The sequence below is a fragment of the Ranitomeya variabilis genome, chromosome 5 (genome assembly GCF_051348905.1).
Source record: "Ranitomeya variabilis isolate aRanVar5 chromosome 5, aRanVar5.hap1, whole genome shotgun sequence".
NCBI lineage: Eukaryota > Metazoa > Chordata > Amphibia > Anura > Dendrobatidae > Ranitomeya > Ranitomeya variabilis.
This window is the reverse complement of record NC_135236.1, coordinates 463,292,757-463,315,668: the sequence shown is the minus strand read 5'-3', so window position 1 is coordinate 463,315,668 and position 22,912 is coordinate 463,292,757. Positions and strand designations below refer to the sequence as shown.

Here is a 22,912-nt window from a genome sequence, read left to right as displayed (position 1 = left end):
CCGAAAGCCAGAAGGTGGAAGTTCCGATTTAGACAGTGGAGGACAATTTGAATTAGGGACTGCAGACAGACTTAGTAGGCTGTCCCCTGTGGACCATGCATCCACCACATTAACCCATTGCGCCGTAATGGACACGTAATCTTCCGTGGCCATGCCTACAGGTCCATGCGTCTGTTGTCAGGTGCACCTTTGTACTCACAGATTGCCAGAGTGCATGGACAATGCGGTCTTCTACATGCTGGTGGAGGGTTGGGATGGCTTTTCTCGCAAAAGAAGTGTCGACTGGTTAGCTTGTAGCGTGGTACAGCGTAGTCCATCATGGCCTTATTAATAGTAAATAAAATATATAACTAGGCTCTATGAACTTTTAAATAGGTTCCAGGGGTACACGGGCAGCATTGGTGTGGTCAGTGGAGGAGTATTGCAAGTAGGGGCTGCAGACAGGCTATCAAAGGCCTAAAATAACAAACAGTAGGCAGTCATGGCAGTTTTACATCGGTTACATGGATACACAGGCAGGCACTCCAGGCAGCATTGTGCTCAGTGGAGGAGTATTGCAAGTAGGGGCCGCAGACAGGCTATCAAAGGCCTAAAATAACAAACAGTAGGCAGTCATGGCAGTTTTACATCGGTTACATGGATACACAGGCAGGCACTCCAGGCAGCATTGTGGTCAGTGGAGGAGTATTGCAAGTAGGGGCCGCAGACAGGCTATCAAAGGCCTAAAATAACAAACAGTAGGCAGTCATGGCAGTTTTACATCGGTTACATGGATACACAGGCAGCTAGGTGGTGAGTGGAGGAGTATTTAAAGTAAGGACCGCAGACAGGCTATCAAAGGCCTAACATAACAAACAATAGGCTCATGGCAGTTTTACAGCGGTTACATGGATACACGGGCAGGCAGCTTGGTGGTGAGTGGAGGAGTATTTAAAGTATGGACCGCAGACAGGCTTCGAAGGCCTAACACAATAAAATGGGCTGGCTGTAGGCACTTTAAAATTGGTTCCAGGGGTACACGGGCAGCAGTGGTCTGGTCAGTGGAGGCCTAGTGGAAGTATGGACCGCAGACAGGCTTCGAAGGCCTAACACAATAAAATGGGCTGGCTGTAGGCACTTTAAAATTGGTTCCAGGGGTACACGGGCAGCAGTGGTCTGGTCAGTGGAGGCCTAGTGGAAGGAGGGACCGCAGACAGGCTTCGAAGGCCTAACACAATAAAATGGGCTGGCTGTAGGCACTTTAAAATTGGTTCCAGGGGTACACGGGCAGCAGTGGTCTGGTCAGTGGAGGCCTAGTGGAAGTATGGACCGCAGACAGGCTTCGAAGGCCTAACACAATAAAATGGGCTGGCTGTAGGCACTTTAAAATTGGTTCCAGGGGTACACGGGCAGCAGTGGTCTGGTCAGTGGAGGCCTAGTGGAAGTATGGACCGCAGACAGGCTTCGAAGGCCTAACACAATAAAATGGGCTGGCTGTAGGCACTTTAAAATTGGTTCCAGGGGTACACGGGCAGCAGTGGTCTGGTCAGTGGAGGACTAGTGGAAGTATGGACCGCAGACAGGCTTCGAAGGCCTAACACAATAAAATGGGCTGGCTGTAGGCACTTTAAAATTGGTTCCAGGGGTACACGGGCAGCAGTGGTCTGGTCAGTGGAGGCCTAGTGGAAGTATGGACCGCAGACAGGCTTCGAAGGCCTAACACAATAAAATGGGCTGGCTGTAGGCACTTTAAAATTGGTTCCAGGGGTACACGGGCAGCAGTGGTCTGGTCAGTGGAGGACTAGTGGAAGTATGGACCGCAGACAGGCTTCGAAGGCCTAACACAATAAAATGGGCTGGCTGTAGGCACTTTAAAATTGGTTCCAGGGGTACACGGGCAGCAGTGGTCTGGTCAGTGGAGGCCTAGTGGAAGTATGGACCGCAGACAGGCTTCGAAGGCCTAACACAATAAAATGGGCTGGCTGTAGGCACTTTAAAATTGGTTCCAGGGGTACACGGGCAGCAGTGGTCTGGTCAGTGGAGGACTAGTGGAAGTATGGACCGCAGACAGGCTTCGAAGGCCTAACACAATAAAATGGGCTGGCTGTAGGCACTTTAAAATTGGTTCCAGGGGTACACGGGCAGCAGTGGTCTGGTCAGTGGAGGCCTAGTGGAAGTATGGACCGCAGACAGGCTTCGAAGGCCTAACACAATAAAATGGGCTGGCTGTAGGCACTTTAAAATTGGTTCCAGGGGTACACGGGCAGCAGTGGTCTGGTCAGTGGAGGACTAGTGGAAGTATGGACCGCAGACAGGCTTCGAAGGCCTAACACAATAAAATGGGCTGGCTGTAGGCACTTTAAAATTGGTTCCAGGGGTACACGGGCAGCAGTGGTCTGGTCAGTGGAGGCCTAGTGGAAGTATGGACCGCAGACAGGCTTCGAAGGCCTAACACAATAAAATGGGCTGACTGTAGGCACTTTAAAATTGGTTCCAGGGGTACACGGGCAGCAGTGGTCTGGTCAGTGGAGGACTAGTGGAAGTATGGACCGCAGACAGGCTTCGAAGGCCTAACACAATAAAATGGGCTGGCTGTAGGCACTTTAAAATTGGTTCCAGGGGTACACGGGCAGCAGTGGTCTGGTCAGTGGAGGCCTAGTGGAAGTATGGACCGCAGACAGGCTTCGAAGGCCTAACACAATAAAATGGGCTGGCTGTAGGCACTTTAAAATTGGTTCCAGGGGTACACGGGCAGCAGTGGTCTGGTCAGTGGAGGCCTAGTGGAAGGAGGGACCGCAGACAGGCTTCGAAGGCCTAACACAATAAAATGGGCTGGCTGTAGGCACTTTAAAATTGGTTCCAGGGGTACACGGGCAGCAGTGGTCTGGTCAGTGGAGGACTAGTGGAAGTATGGACCGCAGACAGGCTTCGAAGGCCTAACACAATAAAATGGGCTGGCTGTAGGCACTTTAAAATTGGTTCCAGGGGTACACGGGCAGCAGTGGTCTGGTCAGTGGAGGCCTAGTGGAAGGAGGGACCGCAGACAGGCTTCGAAGGCCTAACACAATAAAATGGGCTGGCTGTAGGCACTTTAAAATTGGTTCCAGGGGTACACGGGCAGCAGTGGTCTGGTCAGTGGAGGACTAGTGGAAGGAGGGAGCGCAGAAAGGCTTCAAAGGCCTAAAATAACAAACAATAGGCTCATGGCAGTTTTACAGCGGTTACATGGATACACGGGCAGGCAGCTTGGTGGTCAGTGGAGGAGTAGGGACCGCAGACAGGCTATCAAAGGCCTAAAATAACAAACAATAGGCTCATGGCAGTTTTACAGCGGTTACATGGATACACGGGCAGGCAGCTTGGTGCTGAGTGGAGGAGTAGTGCAAGGAGTGTCTGTCCCAGTACTCCCAAAATATAAATAGATGTTAATGTCTCGCAAAACAACCAAAACAAAAAAAAAGATGGCATACTTAGGTACAGGGGTGGGCTCATCTGCTGTGTTTCTGACATAGTAATTTGGCAGTAACTATTTAATGGTGCCAATATAGGACACAGACACAGACTACTTTAAGTTGCATCATAGATGTCTACAAATTTGTATTGTCAGTGCCAGACATTGAATGATGTCAGCGAATAGACTAAAGATTGGTGGAGCTGTGCGACATAATTTTGCACGTAGTAGAGCCCAGTTTGAGCTGGGGTAGGGGGGAACTCTCTTGAGGCCGGCGGGACCGCCCCAGGGCCACTCATGTTACAACGGTGTGTCTGACGTTGGGTGCGCACCACCACCGCCAGAGACACTACATTGTACTATGAGGGACCCAGTAGCAATGCCGTCAACCAAAAGCGAGCACACCCACCTCTTCAGACAAACAGCAGTCTCACGGGTGCTTGCGCCAAGTCGCGATACCACGGCCCCGTGTGGGGAGTTTGGCCATTTAGGGAGGTGTAAACATGTCGTATGCTGTACAATCTGCAGCAGCAAATTAGACATTAGAAAAGTAATTCACAGGCAAGAGCTTTTCATAGGAAAGCTAGGTGTCGGCCGGGCAAGGTGGGGCAAAAGATTTTGAAATCCAGTTGTGGTTCATTTTAATGAATGTTAGATCGTCAACATTTTGGGTAGCCAGACGAGTCCTTTTTTCGGTTAATATTGACCCTGCAGCACTGAATACTCTTTCTGATAGGACACTTGCTGCCGGGCAAGCAAGCTCCTGCAATGCATATTCTGCCAATTCTGGCCAGGTGTCTAATTTGGAGGCCCAGTAATCAAATGGGAATGACGGTTGAGGGAGAACATCGATAAGGGATGAAAAATAGTTAGTAACCATACTGGACAAATGTTGTCTCCTGTCACTTTCAATTGATGCAGCAGTACCTGTCCTGTCTGCGGTCATAGCAAAATCACTCCACAACCTGGTCAGAAAACCCCTCTGTCCAACGCCACTTCTGATGTGTGCACCCCTAACACTCCTAGTCTGCTGCCCCCTGGAGCTCGTGTGAGAACGATCACGTGCGCTGTGTGCTGGGAATGCCTGAAGCAAACGGTCAACAAGAGTTGATTGTTTGGTTGCTAATATTAGTTCCAAGTTCTCATGTGGCATAATATTTTGCAATTTGCCTTTATAGCGTGGATCAAGGAGGCAGGCCAACCAGTAATCGTCATCGTTCATCATTTTCGTAATGCGTGTGTCCCTTTGTAGGATACGTAAGGCATAATCCGCCATGTGGGCCAAAGTTCCACTTGTCAAATCTCCGGTTGTGATTGGTTGAGGGGCAGTTGCAGGCAAATCTACGTCACTTGTGTCCCTCAAAAAACCAGAACCCGGCCGTGACACGCAACCAATTTCCTGTGCCCCCGTGAAAGTTTCCGCATTAAAAATATACTCATCCCCATCATCCTCCTCGTCCTCCACCTCCTCTTCGCCCGCTACCTCGTCCTGTACACTGCCCTGACCAGACAATGGCTGACTGTCATCAAGGCTTCCCTCTTCCTCTGGTGCAGACGCCTGCTCCTTTATGTGCGTCAAACTTTGCATCAGCAGACGCATTAGGGGGATGCTCATGCTTATTACGGCGTTGTCTGCACTAACCAGCCGTGTGCATTCCTCAAAACACTGAAGGACTTGACACATGTCTTGTATCTTCGACCACTGCACACCTGACAACTCCATGTCTGCCATCCTACTGCCTGCCCGTGTATCCTCCCACAAATAAATAACAGCACGCCTCTGTTCGCACAGTCTCTGAAGCATGTGCAGTGTTGAGTTCCACCTTGTTGCAACGTCTATGATTAGGCGATGCTGGGGAAGGTTCAAAGACCGCTGATAGGTCTGCATACGGCTGGCGTGTACAGGCGAACGTCGGATATGTGAGCAAAGTGCACGCACTTTGAGGAGCAGGTCGGAGAACCCAGGATAAGTTTTCAATAAGCACTGCACCACCAGGTTTAAGGTGTGAGCCAGGCAAGGAATGTGTTTCAGTTGGGAAAGGGAGATGGCAGCCATGAAATTCCTTCCGTTATCACTCACTACCTTGCCTGCCTCAAGATCTACTGTGCCCAGCCACGACTGCGTTTCTTGTTGCAAGAACTCGGACAGAACTTCCGCGGTGTGTCTGTTGTCGCCCAAACACTTCATAGCCAATACAGCCTGCTGACGCTTGGCAGTAGCTGGCCCATAATGGGACAACTGGTGTGCAACAGTGTCATCTGCCGATGGAGTGGTTGGCCGACTGCGTTCTGTGGAAGAGCTGTAGCTTCTGCAGGAGGACGAGGAGGAGGAGGAGGGGGTGCGAACGCCTACAGCCAACTGTTTCCTAGACCGTGGGCTAGGCACAACTGTCCCTAAATTGATGTCGCCTGTGGACCCTGCATCCACCACATTCACCCAGTGTGCCGTGATGGACACATAACGTCCCTGGCCATGCCTACTGGTCCATGCATCTGTAGTCAGGTGCACCTTTGTACTCACAGATTGCCTGAGTGCATGGACGATGCGCTGTTTAACATGCTGGTGCAGGGCTGGGATGGCTTTTCTGGAAAAAAAGTGTCGACTGGGTAGCTCGTATCGTGGTTCAGCGTACTCCATCAGGGCTTTGAAAGCTTCGCTTTCAACTAACCGGTAGGGCATCATCTCTAACGAGATTAGTCTAGCTATGTGGGCGTTAAAACCCTGTGTACGCGGATGCGAGGATAAGTACTTCCTTTTTCTAACCAGAGTCTCATGTAGGGTGAGCTGGACTGGAGAGCTGTAGATCGTGGAACTTTCGGGTGTGCCGGTGGACATGGCAGACTGAGAGACGGTTGGAGACGGTATTGTTTCCGCCGGTGCCCTACATGCAATATTTCCTCCTACAAAACTGGTGATTCCCTGACCCTGACTGCTTTTGGCTGGCAAAGAAACCTGCACAGATACTGCCGGTGGTGCGGAAAATGGTGGCCTTACAGTGACGGAAGGGATGTTGCGTTGCTGACTAGCTTCATTGGCCGAGGGTGCTACAACCTTGAGGGACGTTTGGTAGTTAGTCCAGGCTTGAGAATGCATGGTGGTTAAGTGTCTATGCATGCAACTAGTATTTAGACTTTTCAGATTCTGACCTCTGCTTAAGCTAGTTGAACATTTTTGACAGATGACTTTGCGCTGATCAGTTGGATGTTGTTTAAAAAAATGCCAGACTGCACTCTTCCTAGACTCTGATCCCTTTTCAGGGATTGCAGACTGAGCTTTAACCGGATGGCAACGCTGTGCTCCAACAGGTTTTGGCTTTGACACGCGTTTTGGTCCAGATACGGGCCCGGCAGATGGAACCTGTTGCGATGTTGATGCCTGCTGCGGCCCCTCCTCCACCTCCGCTTCTGAACTACTGCCGCCTGCACCCTGTTCCCCCAATGGCTGCCAATCGGGGTCAATAACTGGGTCATCTATTACCTCCTCTTCGAGCTCGTGTGCAACTTCGTCTGTGTCACTGTGTCGGTCGGTGGTATAGCGTTCGTGGCGGGGCAACATAGTCTCATCAGGGTCTGATTGTGGATCTGTACCCTGAGAGGGCAATGTGGTGGTCTGAGTCAAAGGAGCAGCATAGTACTCTGGCTGTGGCTGTGCATCAGTGCACTCCATGTCAGAATATACTTGTAATGGGCATGGCCTGTTAAATGTTTCACTTTCTAAGCCAGGGACGGTATGTGTAAAGAGCTCCATGGAGTGACCCGTTGTGTCGCCTGCTGCATCCTTCTCTCTTGTTGTAGTTTTTGCTGAGGAGGACAAGGAAGCGACTTGTCCCTGACCGTGAACATCCACAAGCGACGCGCTGCTTTTACATTTACCAGTTTCGGAAGAGGAGGCAAAAGAGCTAGAGGCTGAGTCTGCAATGTAAGCCAAAACTTGCTGTTGCTGCTCCGCCTTTAAAAGCGGTTTTCCTACTCCCAGAAAAGAGAGCGTTCGAGGCCTTGTGTAGCCTGACGACGAAACTGGCTCCACAGCTCCAGACTTAGGTGGAATATTTTTATCCCCACGACCACCTGATGCTCCACTACCACTACCATCATTACCAGCTGACAATGAACGCCCACGACGACCTCTTGCACCAGACTTCCTCATTGTTTTAAAATCTTAACCAAAGTAACTTTATTTGTTGCTATCAAACAACTTACACGGTGAGCTATAACTTCAGTATGATTTCAATATCCCTTAACAGGTTGGTGAGACCACAAGGAAAATCAGGCACAATGTTACACACTCTGTTTTCTGTGGCACAAAATCACAGAGATGACACACACGCAGGACTGTCACTCAAGCACTAATGTCAATATTAATCTCCCACCTAATTTATTTATTTTTTTTTTCTCAGGGAGACTTTAGAAACCAAATAATATTAAAAAAAAAAAAAAAAAAGGCTTTCTATGGCCCACAATTAGAGAGAGAGAGGTGGCACAACCAGGAGTCAAGACTGGCGCACAAGCTGAAAGGGCAATATTACTCTCCCACTGTTTTTTATGTTTTTTTTGTTTTTTTCAGGGAGACTTTAGAAACCAAATAATATTAAAAAAACCAAAAAAAAAAAAGGCTTTCTATGGCCCACTGAATGAGAGGGAGAGAGGTGGCACACCCAGGAGTCAAGACTGGCACACAAGCTGAAAGGGCAATATTACTCTCCCACTGTTTTTTTATGTATTTTTTGTTTTTTCAGGGAGACTTTAGAAACCCAATAATATTTAAAAAAAAAAATAAATAGGCTTTCTATGGCCCACTGAATGAGAGGGAGAGAGGTGACACACCCAGGAGTCAAGACTGGCACACAAGCTGAAAGGGCAATATTACTCTCCCACTGTTTTTTTAGGTTTTTTTTTTTTTTTCAGGGAGAATTAGAAACCAAATAATATTAAAAAAAAAAAAAAAATAGGCTTTCTATGGCCCACTGAATGAAAGGGAGAGAGGTGGCACACCCAGGAGTCAAGACTGGCACACAAGCTGAAAGGGCAATATTACTCTCCCACTGTTTTTTTATGTATTTTTTGTTTTTTCAGGGAGACTTTAGAAACCCAATAATATTTAAAAAAAAAAATAAATAGGCTTTCTATGGCCCACTGAATGAGAGGGAGAGAGGTGGCACACCCAGGAGTCAAGACTGGCACACAAGCTGAAAGGGCAATATTACTCTCCCACTGTTTTTTTAGGTTTTTTTTTTTTTTTCAGGGAGAATTAGAAACCAAATAATATTAAAAAAAAAAAAAATAGGCTTTCTATGGCCCACTGAATGAAAGGGAGAGAGGTGGCACACCCAGGAGTCAAGACTGGCACACAAGCTGAAAGGGCAATATTACTCTCCCACTGTTTTTTTATGTATTTTTTGTTTTTTCAGGGAGACTTTAGAAACCCAATAATATTTAAAAAAAAAAATAAATAGGCTTTCTATGGCCCACTGAATGAGAGGGAGAGAGGTGACACACCCAGGAGTCAAGACTGGCACACAAGCTGAAAGGGCAATATTACTCTCCCACTGTTTTTTTAGGTTTTTTTTTTTTTTTCAGGGAGAATTAGAAACCCAATAATATTTTAAAAAAAAAATAAATAGGCTTTCTATGGCCCACTGAATGAGAGGGAGAGAGGTGGCACACCCAGGAGTCAAGACTGGCACACAAGCTGAAAGGGCAATATTACTCTCCCACTGTTTTTTTAGGTTTTTTTTTTTTTTCAGGGAGACTTTAGAAACCAAATAATATTAAAAAAAAAAAAAAAAAAAAAAAAATAGGCTTGCTATAGCCCACTGAATGAGAGATAGCACACACAGCAGTGGCACACAAGCCCTTACTGAGGCCAATATTTTTCTCCCACTGATTGATGTAGTGTTTTTGTGTTGAGGTAGAATTTAGAACACAAATCACGGAAAAAATAAATAGGCTTTCTATGGCCCACTGAATGAAAGGGAGAGAGGTGGCACACCCAGGAGTCAAGACTGGCACACAAGCTGAAAGGGCAATATTACTCTCCCACTGTTTTTTTATGTATTTTTTGTTTTTTCAGGGAGACTTTAGAAACCCAATAATATTTAAAAAAAAAAATAAATAGGCTTTCTATGGCCCACTGAATGAGAGGGAGAGAGGTGGCACACCCAGGAGTCAAGACTGGCACACAAGCTGAAAGGGCAATATTACTCTCCCACTGTTTTTTTAGGTTTTTTTTTTTTTTTCAGGGAGAATTAGAAACCAAATAATATTAAAAAAAAAAAAATAGGCTTTCTATGGCCCACTGAATGAAAGGGAGAGAGGTGGCACACCCAGGAGTCAAGACTGGCACACAAGCTGAAAGGGCAATATTACTCTCCCACTGTTTTTTTATGTATTTTTTGTTTTTTTCAGGGAGACTTTAGAAACCCAATAATATTTAAAAAAAAAAATAAATAGGCTTTCTATGGCCCACTGAATGAGAGGGAGAGAGGTGGCACACCCAGGAGTCAAGACTGGCACACAAGCTGAAAGGGCAATATTACTCTCCCACTGTTTTTTTAGGTTTTTTTTTTTTTTCAGGGAGACTTTTGAAACCAAATAATATTAAAAAAAAAAAAAAAAAAAAAATATAGGCTTGCTATAGCCCACTGAATGAGAGATAGCGCACACACAGCAGTGGCACACAAGCCCTGACTGAGGCCAATATTTTTCTCCCACTGATTGATGTAGTGTTTCTGTGTTGAGGTAGATTTTAGAACACAAATCACGGAAAAAATAAATAGGCTTTCTATGGCCCACTCAGTGAGAGATGGCACACACAGGGATGGCACTGTAGCAGAAATGCCAATCTTAATCTCCCACAAAAAAAAAACAAAAAAAAAAAAAAAAACTGTCCTACAATTACTATCTCCCTGCAGTAATGTAAGCCAGGTATGGCAGGCAGCAATAGGAGTGGACTGATGCACAAATTAAATAAAAAGTGTGGACAAACAAAAAAGATAGCTGTGCAGAAAGGAAGGAACAAGAGGATATGTGCTTTGAAAAAAGCAGTTGGTTTCCACAGTGGCGTACACACAGCAATACAGCTATCACGGAGCCTTCTAGGGCAGCCCAATGAGCTACAGCGCTGAGGGGAAAAAAAAAAAAAAATAGCTTCCACTGTTCCTGCACACCGAAGGTGGTGTTGGACAGTGGAAATCGCTGCAGCACAAGCGGTTTGGTGGTTAGTGGACCCTGCCTAACGCTCTCCCTGCTTCTGATGAAGCGGCAGCAACCTGTCCCTAAGCTCAGATCAGCAGCAGTAAGATGGCGGTCGGCGGGAACGCCCCTTTATAGCCCCTGTGACGCCGCAGACAGCAAGCCAATCACTGCAATGCCCTTCTCTAAGATGGTGGGGACCAGGATCTATGTCATCACGCTGCCCACACTCTGCGTTCACCTTCATTGGCTGAGAAATGGCGCTTTTCGCGTCATTGAAACGCGACTTTGGCGCGAAAGTCGCGTACCGCATGGCCGACAAGCACAGGGGTCGGATCGGGTTTCATGAGACGCCGACTTAGCCAAAAGTCGGCGACTTTTGAAAATGATCGACCCGTTTCGCTCAACCCTAGTTGTGACTTTTTGGGGGCGTTTTCACTAAAATTGTAACTAGCTTTGCCAAATGGGCAGTGTTAGGGAGGAACCAGGGCAGGACGGAGCCCATGTCAAATTCATTAAAAGTGGCAGCGTTTCTCATGACAGAAATGCTACTCCAATCAATAACACCACAGAAAAAAAAATCATTAAAGGGGATGTTCGGTTTTAAACTACAAGTCTGCAGTCACCCTGTACCTACAGATTTGTGAATCCTCACATCACATGCAGCACCTAGATAGGTGTGGCCTCGCTCCGTGTATTTGGTGAGACCAGACACAGTCTAGTTGGAATGTGGCCGGGAGTATGCATATCACATATTTTCGGTCACATGACCGTCCTCTCCCGACACCAGAGAATCCTTAAACCTCACAGAGAGAGCGTTGCGAGGATTCACAAGTCTGCAGTCACATAGAATGACTGCAGACTTATACCTTAAGACTGAACCACCCCTTAAGTGGCATGCATATGTTACTACAGCGAGTCCTTCACTAAGACTGGCATGCACAACACCGGCCGGCCATGTAGTATAACAGCCCACATAGTAAATAGCACAGCCACGTAGTATATTGCACAGCCACGTAGTATATAGCACAGCCACGTAGTATATAGCACAGCCACATAGTATATAGCACAGCCACATAGTATATAACACAGCCCACGGAGTGTATAACAGCCCACATAGCATATAACACAGCCACGTAGTTTATAACAGCCCACGTAGCATATAACACAGCTCACGTAGTATATAACACAGCCCACGTAATGTATAACACATCCCACGTAAAGTATAACACAGGCCACGTAGTGTATAACCCAGGCCACGTAGGGTGTAACACAGCCCACGTAGGGTATAACACAGCCCACGTAGTGTATAACACAGCCCACGTAGTGTATAACACAGGCCACGTAGTATATTGCACAGGCCACGTAGTATATTGCACAGCCCACGTAGTATATAGTACAGCCCACGCAGTATATTGCACAGCCCACGCAGTACATTGCACAGCCCACGCAGTACATTGCACAGCCCACGTAGTACATTGCACAGCCCACGTAGTACATTGCACAGCCCATGTAGTGTATAACACAGGCCACATAGTGTATAACACAGGCCACATAGTGTATAACACAGGCCACATAGTGTATAACACAGGCCACGTAGTGTATAACACAGCCCACGCAGTATATTGCACAGCCTACATAGTACATTGCACCGCCCACGTAGTATATTGCACAGCCCACTTAGTATATTGCACAGCCCACACAGTACATTGCACAGCCCACGCAGTACATTGCACAGCTCACGCAGTACATTGCACAGCCCACGCAGTACATTGCACAGCCCAAGCAGTATATTGCACAGCCCACGTAGGATATAGCACAGTCCACGCAGTACATTGCACAGCCCACATAGTACATTGCACAGCCCACGCAGTATATAGCAATGTGGGCATCCCTGTTAAAAAAAAGAATTATAATAAAAAATAGTTATATACTCACCTTCCGTTGGCCCCGGATCCAGGCGAAGTGTTTACCGATGCTCCTCGCGCGCTCCGGTCCCAAGAGTGCATTGCGGTCTCGCGAGATGATGACGTGCGGTCTCGCGAGACCGCTACGTCATCATCTCGCGAGACCGCAATGCATGGAGCGGTCACCGGAGCGTCGCGAGGAGCGGGAAAGGCCGGTTCTGGATTCGAGGGGCCGACGGACGGTGAGTATATAACTGTTTTTTATTATTTTTAACATTAGATCTTTTTACTATTGATTCCGCATAGGCAGCATCAATAGTACAAAGTTGGTCACACAGGGTTAATAGCAGCGGTAACGGAGTGCGTTACCCGCGGCATCACGCGGTCCGTTACCGCTGCCATTAACCCTGTGTGAGCGGTGACTGGAGGGGAGTATGGAGCGGGCGCAGGGCACTGACTTCGGGGAGTAAGGAGCGCCATTTTGCCGCCGGACTGTGCCCGTCGCTAATTGGTCATGGCCGTTTTGCCGCGACCAATCAGCGACTTGGATTTCCATGACAGAGGCCGCGACCAATGAATATCCATGACAGACAGACGGACAGAAGGACAGACAGACAGACGGAAGTGACCCTTAGACAATTATATAGTAGATATATAAACAAATAATTTTAATAAAAATATAAGTGGCTTTCTCCCATCCTTTTTTCATGGGCGTATTGTGCCATCAGAGTGTCAGCGCTACTGCATCTGTGCCCACATCACGTGGTCTATCTAACTATTTGAGATCGCTGTTAACAGTGACCAAAACAACTAAGTGATCAAAAGGAAGGGATTAGGTTTGTCAGAACCCCTTAAAGGCATTTTCCAAGTTTCAGAGCAGAGACCTGGACTGTCAAATCAGAGAACTTGGCTGGTACAGAAGTGGATCACAGCATATTTTTGCAACTTCTTTATGACATGCCCAGGAGCATAAATAATCATGAAGAAGGTGTACAGGCATAGTTCTGGAGTGGAAAGAGAGGCAAGGATAGGCAGAGCAAAAATAGACAGGCTGTTACTAGCAGGGAGCAAGCCAATCCTCAACATGCCCGCTCATCTCAAACTGCAGTGAAGGAGACATTATCAGGGGCAGTGCTGCTACTAGAAGCCGGCCACACACCCACCATGCCCCCTCATCTCAGACTGCAGTGAAGGAGACATTATCAGGGGCAGTGCTGCTACTAAAAGGCGGGAACAGGCCATGCCCCCTCATCTCAGACTGCAGTGAAGGAGACATTATCAGGGGCAGCGCTGCTACTAGAAGCCGGCCACACACCCACCATGCCCCCTCATCTCAGACTGCAGTGAAGGAGACATTATCAGGGGCAGTGCTGCTACTAGAAGCCGGCCACACACCCGCCATGCCCCCTCATCTCAGACTGCAGCGAAGGAGACATTATCAGGGGCAGTGCTGCTACTAAAAGGCGGGAACAGGCCATGCCCCCTCATCTCAGACTGCAGTGAAGGAGACATTATCAGGGGCAGCGCTGCTACTAGAAGCCGGCCACACACCCACCATGCCCCCTCATCTCAGACTGCAGCGAAGGAGACATTATCAGGGGCAGTGCTGCTACTAAAAGGCGGGAACAGGCCATGCCCCCTCATCTCAGACTGCAGTGAAGGAGACATTATCAGGGGCAGTGCTGCTACTAGAAGCCGGCCACACACCCGCCATGCCCCCTCATCTCAGACTGCAGTGAAGGAGACCTTATCAGGGGCAGTGCTGCTACTAAAAGGCGGGAACAGGCCATGCCCCCTCATCTCAGACTGCAGTGAAGGAGACATTATCAGGGACAGTGCTGCTACTAAAAGGCGGGAACAGGCCATGCCCCCTCATCTCAGACTGCAGTGAAGGAGACATTATCAGGGACAGTGCTGCTACTAAAAGGCGGGAACAGGCCATGCCCACTCATCTCAGACTGAAGTGAAGGAGACATTATCAGGGGCAGTGCTGCTACTAAAAGGGGGGAACAGGCCTCCTCATCTCAGACTGCAGCGAAGGAGACATTATCAGGGGAGTGCTGCTACTAAAAGGGGGGAACAGGCCATGCCCACTCATCTCAGACTGCAGAGAAGGAGACATTATCAGGGGCAGTGCTGCTACTAAAAGGGGGGAACAGGCCTCCTCATTTCAGACTGCAGCGAAGGAGACTGTCACGGGAGTACTGAGTAGACTAAGGTTGGTTACCCGGGCCCCTGCGATTTCCCTTAGGCTAGGGAAACCCTGTCTGTCCCTTTCCCAGAAGTTACACTTAAGGTGTGCATGTCTGGGCCACCAGGCCTGACCCTGTCTCCTGTTTCAGCCCTAAGCTGAAACCACCACCCGCCACCCAGTGAAGAGACCACACACCAATCCCCACAGAAAGCACAGACAGGGAAAACTGAAAAACGCACCACGCCACAGACACACAGGAATACACTATAGTGTGCACAGGGCAAAACAAATACAAATATAGGAAGGAGGAATATGACAAAGGATAATACACCACCAGATACGATATTCCTCCAACAAGACCACCACTCCAGACCGGAATCACTAGGCACAAAGCACAAGCTATAATCGGCAACGCCCAAAGTCCAGCACGACTATTTAAAGGCCGTGGGCGTGACCCAGCCTCCAACCAAATTACCAGCTAGATTAACCCCGAGCAAGCTGGATAAAGTCTAGCAGACGCCACTGAGCGTGTAGTGGACGTATGTGGAATTACCGCTGTCTGTCGGACGCCCTAGTGTGAACAGCGTCCGACATGACAGAGACATTATCAGGGACAGTGCCGCTACTAGAAGCCGACCATACACCCACCATACCCCTTCATCTCAGACTGCAGCGAAGGAGAGATTATCAGGGACAGTGCTGCTACTAAAAGGCAAAAACAGGCCATGCCCCCTCATCTCAGACTGCAGTGAAGGCGACATTATCAGGGGGGTTGCTGCTACTAGAAGGTGGGAACAGGCCATGCCCCCTCATCTCAGTCTACAGTGAAGAAGATTATCAGGGGAGCTCGCTGGTACTAAAAGCCAGACCAGGCAACTCCCCATGATGTGTGACGTTATGTCCCAGATGGAAGGTGGAGGGGTAAGGAGCACCTCCGGTGACACATTGGATTGCAGGTACTGTGAGAGTTACATATAGACTGCTCACCACTGGGAAGCAATGAATATTCCAGCAGCTGACATCGGCGTGTGAGGGCGTATGGCAGTAACATCATGTGATACTTACAAGCTCAAGTCAGCTACCGGCATCAGAACAGGATGCCGCACTGTGAGGGAGGGGAGGCAAACCGAGTAGAATTGAGTTGTATTTTTTTTTGTGTGTACAGCATGATGGGGGTGATATATACCAGGATGGGGGACCATGTATATCAGGATGAGGGGCCATGTATACCTGGAAAGGGGGTCATGTATACCAGGATTGGATGGGGATCATACATATCAAGATGGGGGAGAATATATACCAAGGTAGGGATCATATACAGTATACCAGGATGGTGGACATTAGTACAGAATTGGGGGACATTACCCCTATAACAGTGTCAGCAAAGGATTCCCCCATAACTGTGTCATGACCACAATTTTTTGCTGCAATTTTTTTCTATTTTTCCTCCTGTAAAACCTAGGGATGTCTTATGGTCCAGTGAGTCTTATAGTCTGAATAATACGGTATGCATCATGAACATATATGAGAAGATAAAGATTTACTGCAGTAAAAGTTGAAGCAATATTGCTAAAATTGAGAAAATCAAATAGGCAAACAGTGTTAAATAAATCGTGAACCTTACCTCCATTTCATTTTCCAGTTGTTTCATTTTATTTCTCAGTTGGTTTTCTAGTAAAAGAAAAGAATGTATCAGGGTGAAGTAAAGACGTTGGTAATCTGCAGAATACACTGTAGACACTATAATAGATTACCAACATTGACCTTTTTTGAAGTTATGCGCTTTATGTGTATAATAGCTATTAGCCGCCCATCAGAAGCAGTGGCAGGATTTCATGGTACAGACTTTTTTGCACCTCTATCATACAAGCAACCCCTCTTTCTAAAAAGAACTAGTGTGTGAGGCTAAACCCAGCACAATTGAGCTCTGCTAAATCTGCAGCAGAGAAAACGGTATGATTTTCACAATTACTGCACCCAGTAAGCTAAGTGATACATCGCTGGAATCACGGTCTCAGACCCTACCTCATGCTGCTGTCACATTATATAACAAAAGTCTGCTGGAAGATACCCTTTTAAAAGGGAAGAAAACCCCTTTAAGGCTGTGTTTGCACATTGTGTATTTTATGCTGATTTTTCCACAGCGTTTCTGCATTGTGGTCCAAGATCGGACCGATTTGCACAGATGTCTGCATGAGTCCAAAGTAAGATCAGAATAATCGGTCTGGTTTACCTGTATATGGAAAAATTGGACTCTGAGGCCTAAAGCAAGATCTATGCGGTGAAGTGTCAGTGTAAACCTGACAGATCTAATACCTGATCACTGATCTAATAAGTTAAAGTTCCAAGTAGAGACTACGTAAAAAAATATGAAAAAATAATGGAAAACTATTTCTCCACTAAAAACGCTGCTTTTTGTAAAAGCGATTGACAGTAGAGCTGAAATGGAGCATGTGCCCCATTCAGGATTGGCCTCTGCAGAGCCACCTTATTGGGACACAGAGCCCCTTTCTGGAGATCACTGGGGTCTCAGTGGTTGGGTCAGTATCACTATGTTATCCCCCATCAATTCTGAAAATACTGTTATAGAAATAAGCCCAACTACATTTTCTAGCACATATTTTTGCTATGATTCACAGGAAAAACCTCTGGTTATGCTGTAACAGCCCTGGGTGATCAAGACTGTGGAAACCCTGCGGGATCAATTTTACTAACCTACCTCTTTTTATACATTAAACTGAAACAAACTATTTACTTTGTAAAAAAAAAAAAACCCGGCATGAGGCTTTTAACTGAAAAAGCAAATACTGTAGCCAGTGTATAGATGGAAGCCTGAACCCAAGGCTTAGGCTATGTGCACACTTTGCGGTGTGCTCTGTGGGTTCTCCCGCAGCGGAATTGATAAATCTGCAGGGCAAACCCGCTGCGGTTATCCCTGCAGATTTATCGCGGCTTGTTCCGCGGTTTCCGCTGCGGGTTTCCGCCTATACTATTGATGCTGCATATGCAGCAATATGCAGCATCAATAGTATAATGTTAAAATAATAAAAATTGGTTATACTCACCCTCTGACGTCTCGATCTCCTCGGCTCTGCACTCGGCGGTCCGCTTCCAAAGATGATGTGCGAGAAGGACCCTTCGTGACGTCACGGTCATGTGACCGCGACGTCACCGCAGGTCCTATTCGCACATCAACCCAGACCGGACGCCGTGGGCAGCGCTGAGAGGTGAGTATAACATGATTTTTTATTTTAATTCTTTTTTTTACACCCAAATATGGTTCCTAGGGCCTGGAGGAGAGTCTCCTCTCCTCCACCCCGGGTACCACCCGCACATTATCCGCTTACTTCCCGCAACGTGGGCACAGCCCCATGCGGGAAGTAAGCGGTTCAATGCATTCCTATGGGTGCAGAATCGCAGCGATTCTGCACAAAGAAGTGACATGCTGCGGGTTGTAAACCGCTGCGTTTCTGCACGGTTTTTCCTGCAGCATGTGCACAGCAGTTTGCGGTTTCCATAGGGTTTACATGTTAATGGAAACTGCTGCGGACCCACAGCATCAAAATCGCGGCGGTTCCGCGGTAAAAACCGCAAAGTGTGAACATGGCCTTAGTATCCATACATCCAAAGCACTGTCTGTGCACGGTGACCAATGAAAGAACAATTTTGCAAGTAATTCCACAGTTTTACCAGCAACATTGTGCAGGCATTAGCCACCATATCTGGGCGAGGTTTTGGCTGTCAGTTTTCCACCAGATTACCCTTTTAGGCTGCCGTCACACTAGCAGTATTTGGTCAGTATTTTACATCAGTATTTGTAAGCCAAAACCAGGAGTGGAACAAATAGAGGAAAAGTATAATAGAAACACATGCACCACTTCTGTATTTATCACCCACTCCTGGTTTTGCCTTACAACTACTGATGTAAAAAACTGACCAAATACTGCTAGTGTGACGGCGCCTTAAGGTTTGTGCGAAGAGTAGTTAACAGTTTCCCTATGACACTGAATAGGTGATAAGTGGTAGATCAGGAGTCCATTTTCTGTGACCTCACAGCTCCCCAATCCTAAACATGAACGGAGATGTGCTAAACCTGTGCTCTTACTCTCCGTTTCCCAGAACTATGAAAACACACATACAAGTCCCTGGCTAGTTACCGGTCTTGGCTTGCTCCTCTGCTGCTTTTCCAGCTTCTTCTAATACAAATTCAACCTCCTGAGATTTTATCTATAGAAAAGAAAAAGTAAATTAAATTACAAAAAAAGGGAAAAATGTCTATTACTGTGTTATTGCAAAAAGCACAGATTTGCAAATATTAGATTTAGGAAGGCAAGTTAAGGGGACAGGATTTAAGACGGAATTGAGAGGACATTGCATATGTATTATTACATATAGATGACCCTCGAAATGGTATATAAGTATTAGTTCTGTATTAACATGATATATTTTCTAATTTTTAGGACCCTCACTAATCACTAGAACATAGCAGTAGCATTGCTATGAAATTTCGGTGCCCCTTTGACTACTCATCTAATATGGCTGAATCTTAAGAGAAAATAGTAGCCATCTTGGTTCCACCTGGTGAAGCAGCCACCACATGCAGGCGAAGAGTGAATGGAGAGGTGGCCAAGCAGGACCTAGGATGTCTCAGCACAAAAAACAGAGAAACAAGAAGGAACCCTATTCTAGAGATGGATGTGGGTCTCGAGGATGAGATATATCTGCAAATAGGCTTTAAAGAGGTTGCCCACCACTTTATCATTGACCTATCTTTAAGTTAGGTCATCATTGTCTGATTGGTCAGGGTCCGACACCCAACACCCCAGCAGATCAGCTGCTGTCACTGTAGGCAGCCGCCGGCCGTAAACGCTCAATTGCAGAGCTGCTCTGTCTTCTGAGTGGCTGAGACTGGGTACTGCACATCCGCCTCCTATTCAAATCAACCGAGAACAGCAGATCGGTCGGGGGTGCCGGGTGTCGGACCCTGAATTATCAGACATTGATGACCTCTCCTAAGGAAAAGTCATCAATGATGAAGTCTACAAAAGGTAGGAACACTGTTTTACAGCTTGTTCCTCAGGGGAAATTCCAGTTAGGCCACTATTCAGAACTAAATTTGTATCCAGACAAGTCTGAGTAGGGCAAGCTATACACCGCTGTCCAGCCTCTGCATGCAAACAACTTGGTTCTGGACAAGAGTAAGATGTTCACGGAGAGTACTGAAAATTGTGTGCATGGATCCTTTTGTAGCGTGGCTTCCATCTAGTCCAGTTTCAAACTGGGAGATAACTTTTGCAGCAAGAGCCTGAGAAGACGGGAGCTAGGAGGGCCCCATTTTTACAATAGAGTAAAATATTTGTGGGCAATCACTGAAACCACGCTAAAGCTTCCAATACACTAAGTGGCATATTGACATCAAATACCATGAAAATGTCGCCACCTTGAGTGATTGGTGACAGTCATTGGTGATTGTTGTGACCTATCCCTCCACCTGCACCATCTGAACCTAACCGCAGAGAAAATAGCTATTATTCCAAATACATTATTAAAATAGGACCTCAAGCAGATGGTGCTACAGAGTGTAGTCTACTGCCTATGAGGTAGTCAGAGCTATACATTGGCTTATAAAATGATAAAAAATGTTTGTGTTCTCATTCACTTACTAACGTCTGAGGACCGGAAGGTATAATAAAAACCCTACAGAACTTTCATGGCTAAACTTTCTTAACCTAAAATCAAAAACCCCATTTAAATGTGTAATCCAAAAGTGGCAAGAATGTGTGGTTGTGTAATATAGTACATGGCAGGACAATGGTGTCTTCAAACCTTCATTAAGGACTGTGTGATTCGGAAAAGCTGGATCAAATTCTCATTGGTTTCTCCTTTTAAATTGCTGCTGTTTACCTGTAATAAGACAAAGGAAATTGAATATGTAATACTTAAAAGGGTTTATCCAGGACATTTATTTTTTTTTTTTTATCTATGAGGCTTTGAACTTTCAGGTAAGCTACCTGCCTGTCCTGTTTGTCGGCAATTTCTTTTAGCTCAGAGCGGTCGTGGACTGTTCTTGATGACGATTTTCCTGCTTCCTGTAACGTCACATCAATAGAGCAGTTCCTTCTCTTCCATTCTGCTCTGTCGACTGGGTGGCATTTCTGACTTTGAGAGCCACATTCAGCTCTGAGAGAAGGTCGCGAGCCACATCCAGCCTTGAGAGATGGTCACGAGCCACATCCAGGTCCCACTCCCCTCACACTAGTGGCAACCAAAGCCCCCAATACAGGCATAATGGTAACCAAAGTTTTTCCACAAAAATCAATCACACCAAAGCAGTTTACAAAGATCTAGGGGTTCCTACAATACCCCCATTCAGTATTCTCCTATAAAGCACTCCCAAGACAGTCACATCCAGCTTCAAGCAACTCCTCTGACAGGTGGTGTCAACTCGTCTCCAGCGTACCATACTTAAATCATCTCAAAACCCCTAAGACCAGTACATGTTCATCCAGATCTGCTCTTCTGTGCAGGGCTGATCACAAAATTCACCATTTTCAGATGTGCTCTTCATAACTGTTTGCTAGAACTGGAGCTAATGCACCAAGCTGGCAGACAGCCGCGAGCCACAATTCATGGGACCCCGAGCTACATGTGGCCCCCGAGCTACAGGTTGGGGACCCCTGCTTTAAAGCGTAACTGTCATTTTAATTTTTATTTCATAAATATTACACATGAAAATAAGCAACTTTGTAATATATCTTATCAAAGACATCTGCTTCTTTCTCTGCCAGGACTGATCCGTCGTTATCAAAATTTTCAATTCTGAGGTAAAAATCTGTATTCTGTGAAGACAGGCGCACCCATTACTGAGTTAGGAGATAGCTGCTGCTATTGATATAATTGTATGTATATTGAAGAGCTATAGTCCCCATCTCCCTTCTATCTAGATGACAATCAGTGCTGTGGGCGGGATTATACAGAGCTGAGCACTGAAAGATCTGCAGCAGAAAAGTCCTAGTTACTTACCGGTAACAGTGTTTTTCAGAGCCCATGACAGCACCACGAGAGAGGGGATCCACCCTTCAAGGACAGGAAACCTACAGACATAAAAGGGCGGCACCTCTACCACGCATCAGTTGGATTACAGAGCACGAGAGGACCTCCCAAGGTTGTTGGCATACAATACACCTAACACCAGATGATTACACAATCGTGAATACTTAAAAAGGGGAAGAAGTGCTCACACACACACACGTGAAGGGAGTGTGGTCATGGGCTCTGAAAAATAACGTTATCTGTAAGTAACTAAGACTTTATTTGGTCTCCCATGACAGCACCACGAGAGAATTACAGAGAGGTAAGAAATTCAGGGAGAGACTACAGCTTGAAGCACCCTTAACCCAAATGTGAGATCGGAAGAGGCACCCATATCCAGCCTATAATGCTTATAAAAGTTGGAAAGGGAAGACCATGTATCTGCTCAATCGAGACCTCCGATCTTTCCGCCAAGGAGGCTGCCATTGCCAGTGTGGAGTGAGCCTTCAGACCTCCTGGCAATGTCTTGTCACTTGACATATAAGCTAACAATACAGCCTCCCTAATTAAGCTAGATAAAGTGCTTTTTGACACCCTAAGACCCTTTCTAGCCCCCTGGAAGGACATAAATAAGGAATTATCCTTTTTCCAAGGATGAGTGACTGACACATACTCTAACAGGCACTTTCTAACATCAAGTGTATGAAGCTTTAATTATTTTTAGTTCTTAGGATAGGGAAAATAGGAAAGGAGAACTACTTCCTGCAGTCTATGAAATTTGGAGGCTACCTTTGGCAATTAAGATAGATCTAGCTTTAGGATAACCCTATCCTTTAGGAACTGGGTATATGGTGGTAGCCTAGAAAGAGCCTGAATGTCACTCACCCTTCCGGCAGATGTTAATGCTACCAGGAGAGCTACTTTAAGGGAAAGCACTTTTATTGGGGCAGATTTAATGGGCTCAAAGGGAAACCTGTCATAGCTGTCAGGACGAAGTTCAGGTCCCACGGCATTATTTTCTCCTTAAAGGGAAAACGGCGACTTTAGCAAGGTATTTCGGCAGCATAGGTGGGGAATCGGGACAAAAAATACACTATTGTAAGGCACAGCTCAGGCCCTATTTAACGGTATTTTTATCTCATATTGAAAAAACGGGGT

The 22,912-nt window shown here is 46.6% G+C and overlaps 1 protein-coding gene across 1 annotated transcript in view; it reads right to left on the bottom strand.

The window, feature by feature from the left end:
- The window catches only part of CEP290 (centrosomal protein 290), a 284,715-nt gene that overhangs the window by 247,761 nt on the left and 14,042 nt on the right, over nucleotides 1-22,912 (bottom strand). The window contains exons 3-5 of the mRNA XM_077265451.1: nucleotides 20,549-20,626; nucleotides 18,880-18,949; nucleotides 16,347-16,393 (exon numbers count right to left, since the gene is read on the bottom strand). Of these exons, the coding sequence (XP_077121566.1) occupies nucleotides 16,347-16,393; nucleotides 18,880-18,949; nucleotides 20,549-20,626 (195 nt within the window). The remainder of the gene's footprint in view (nucleotides 1-16,346; nucleotides 16,394-18,879; nucleotides 18,950-20,548; nucleotides 20,627-22,912) is intronic.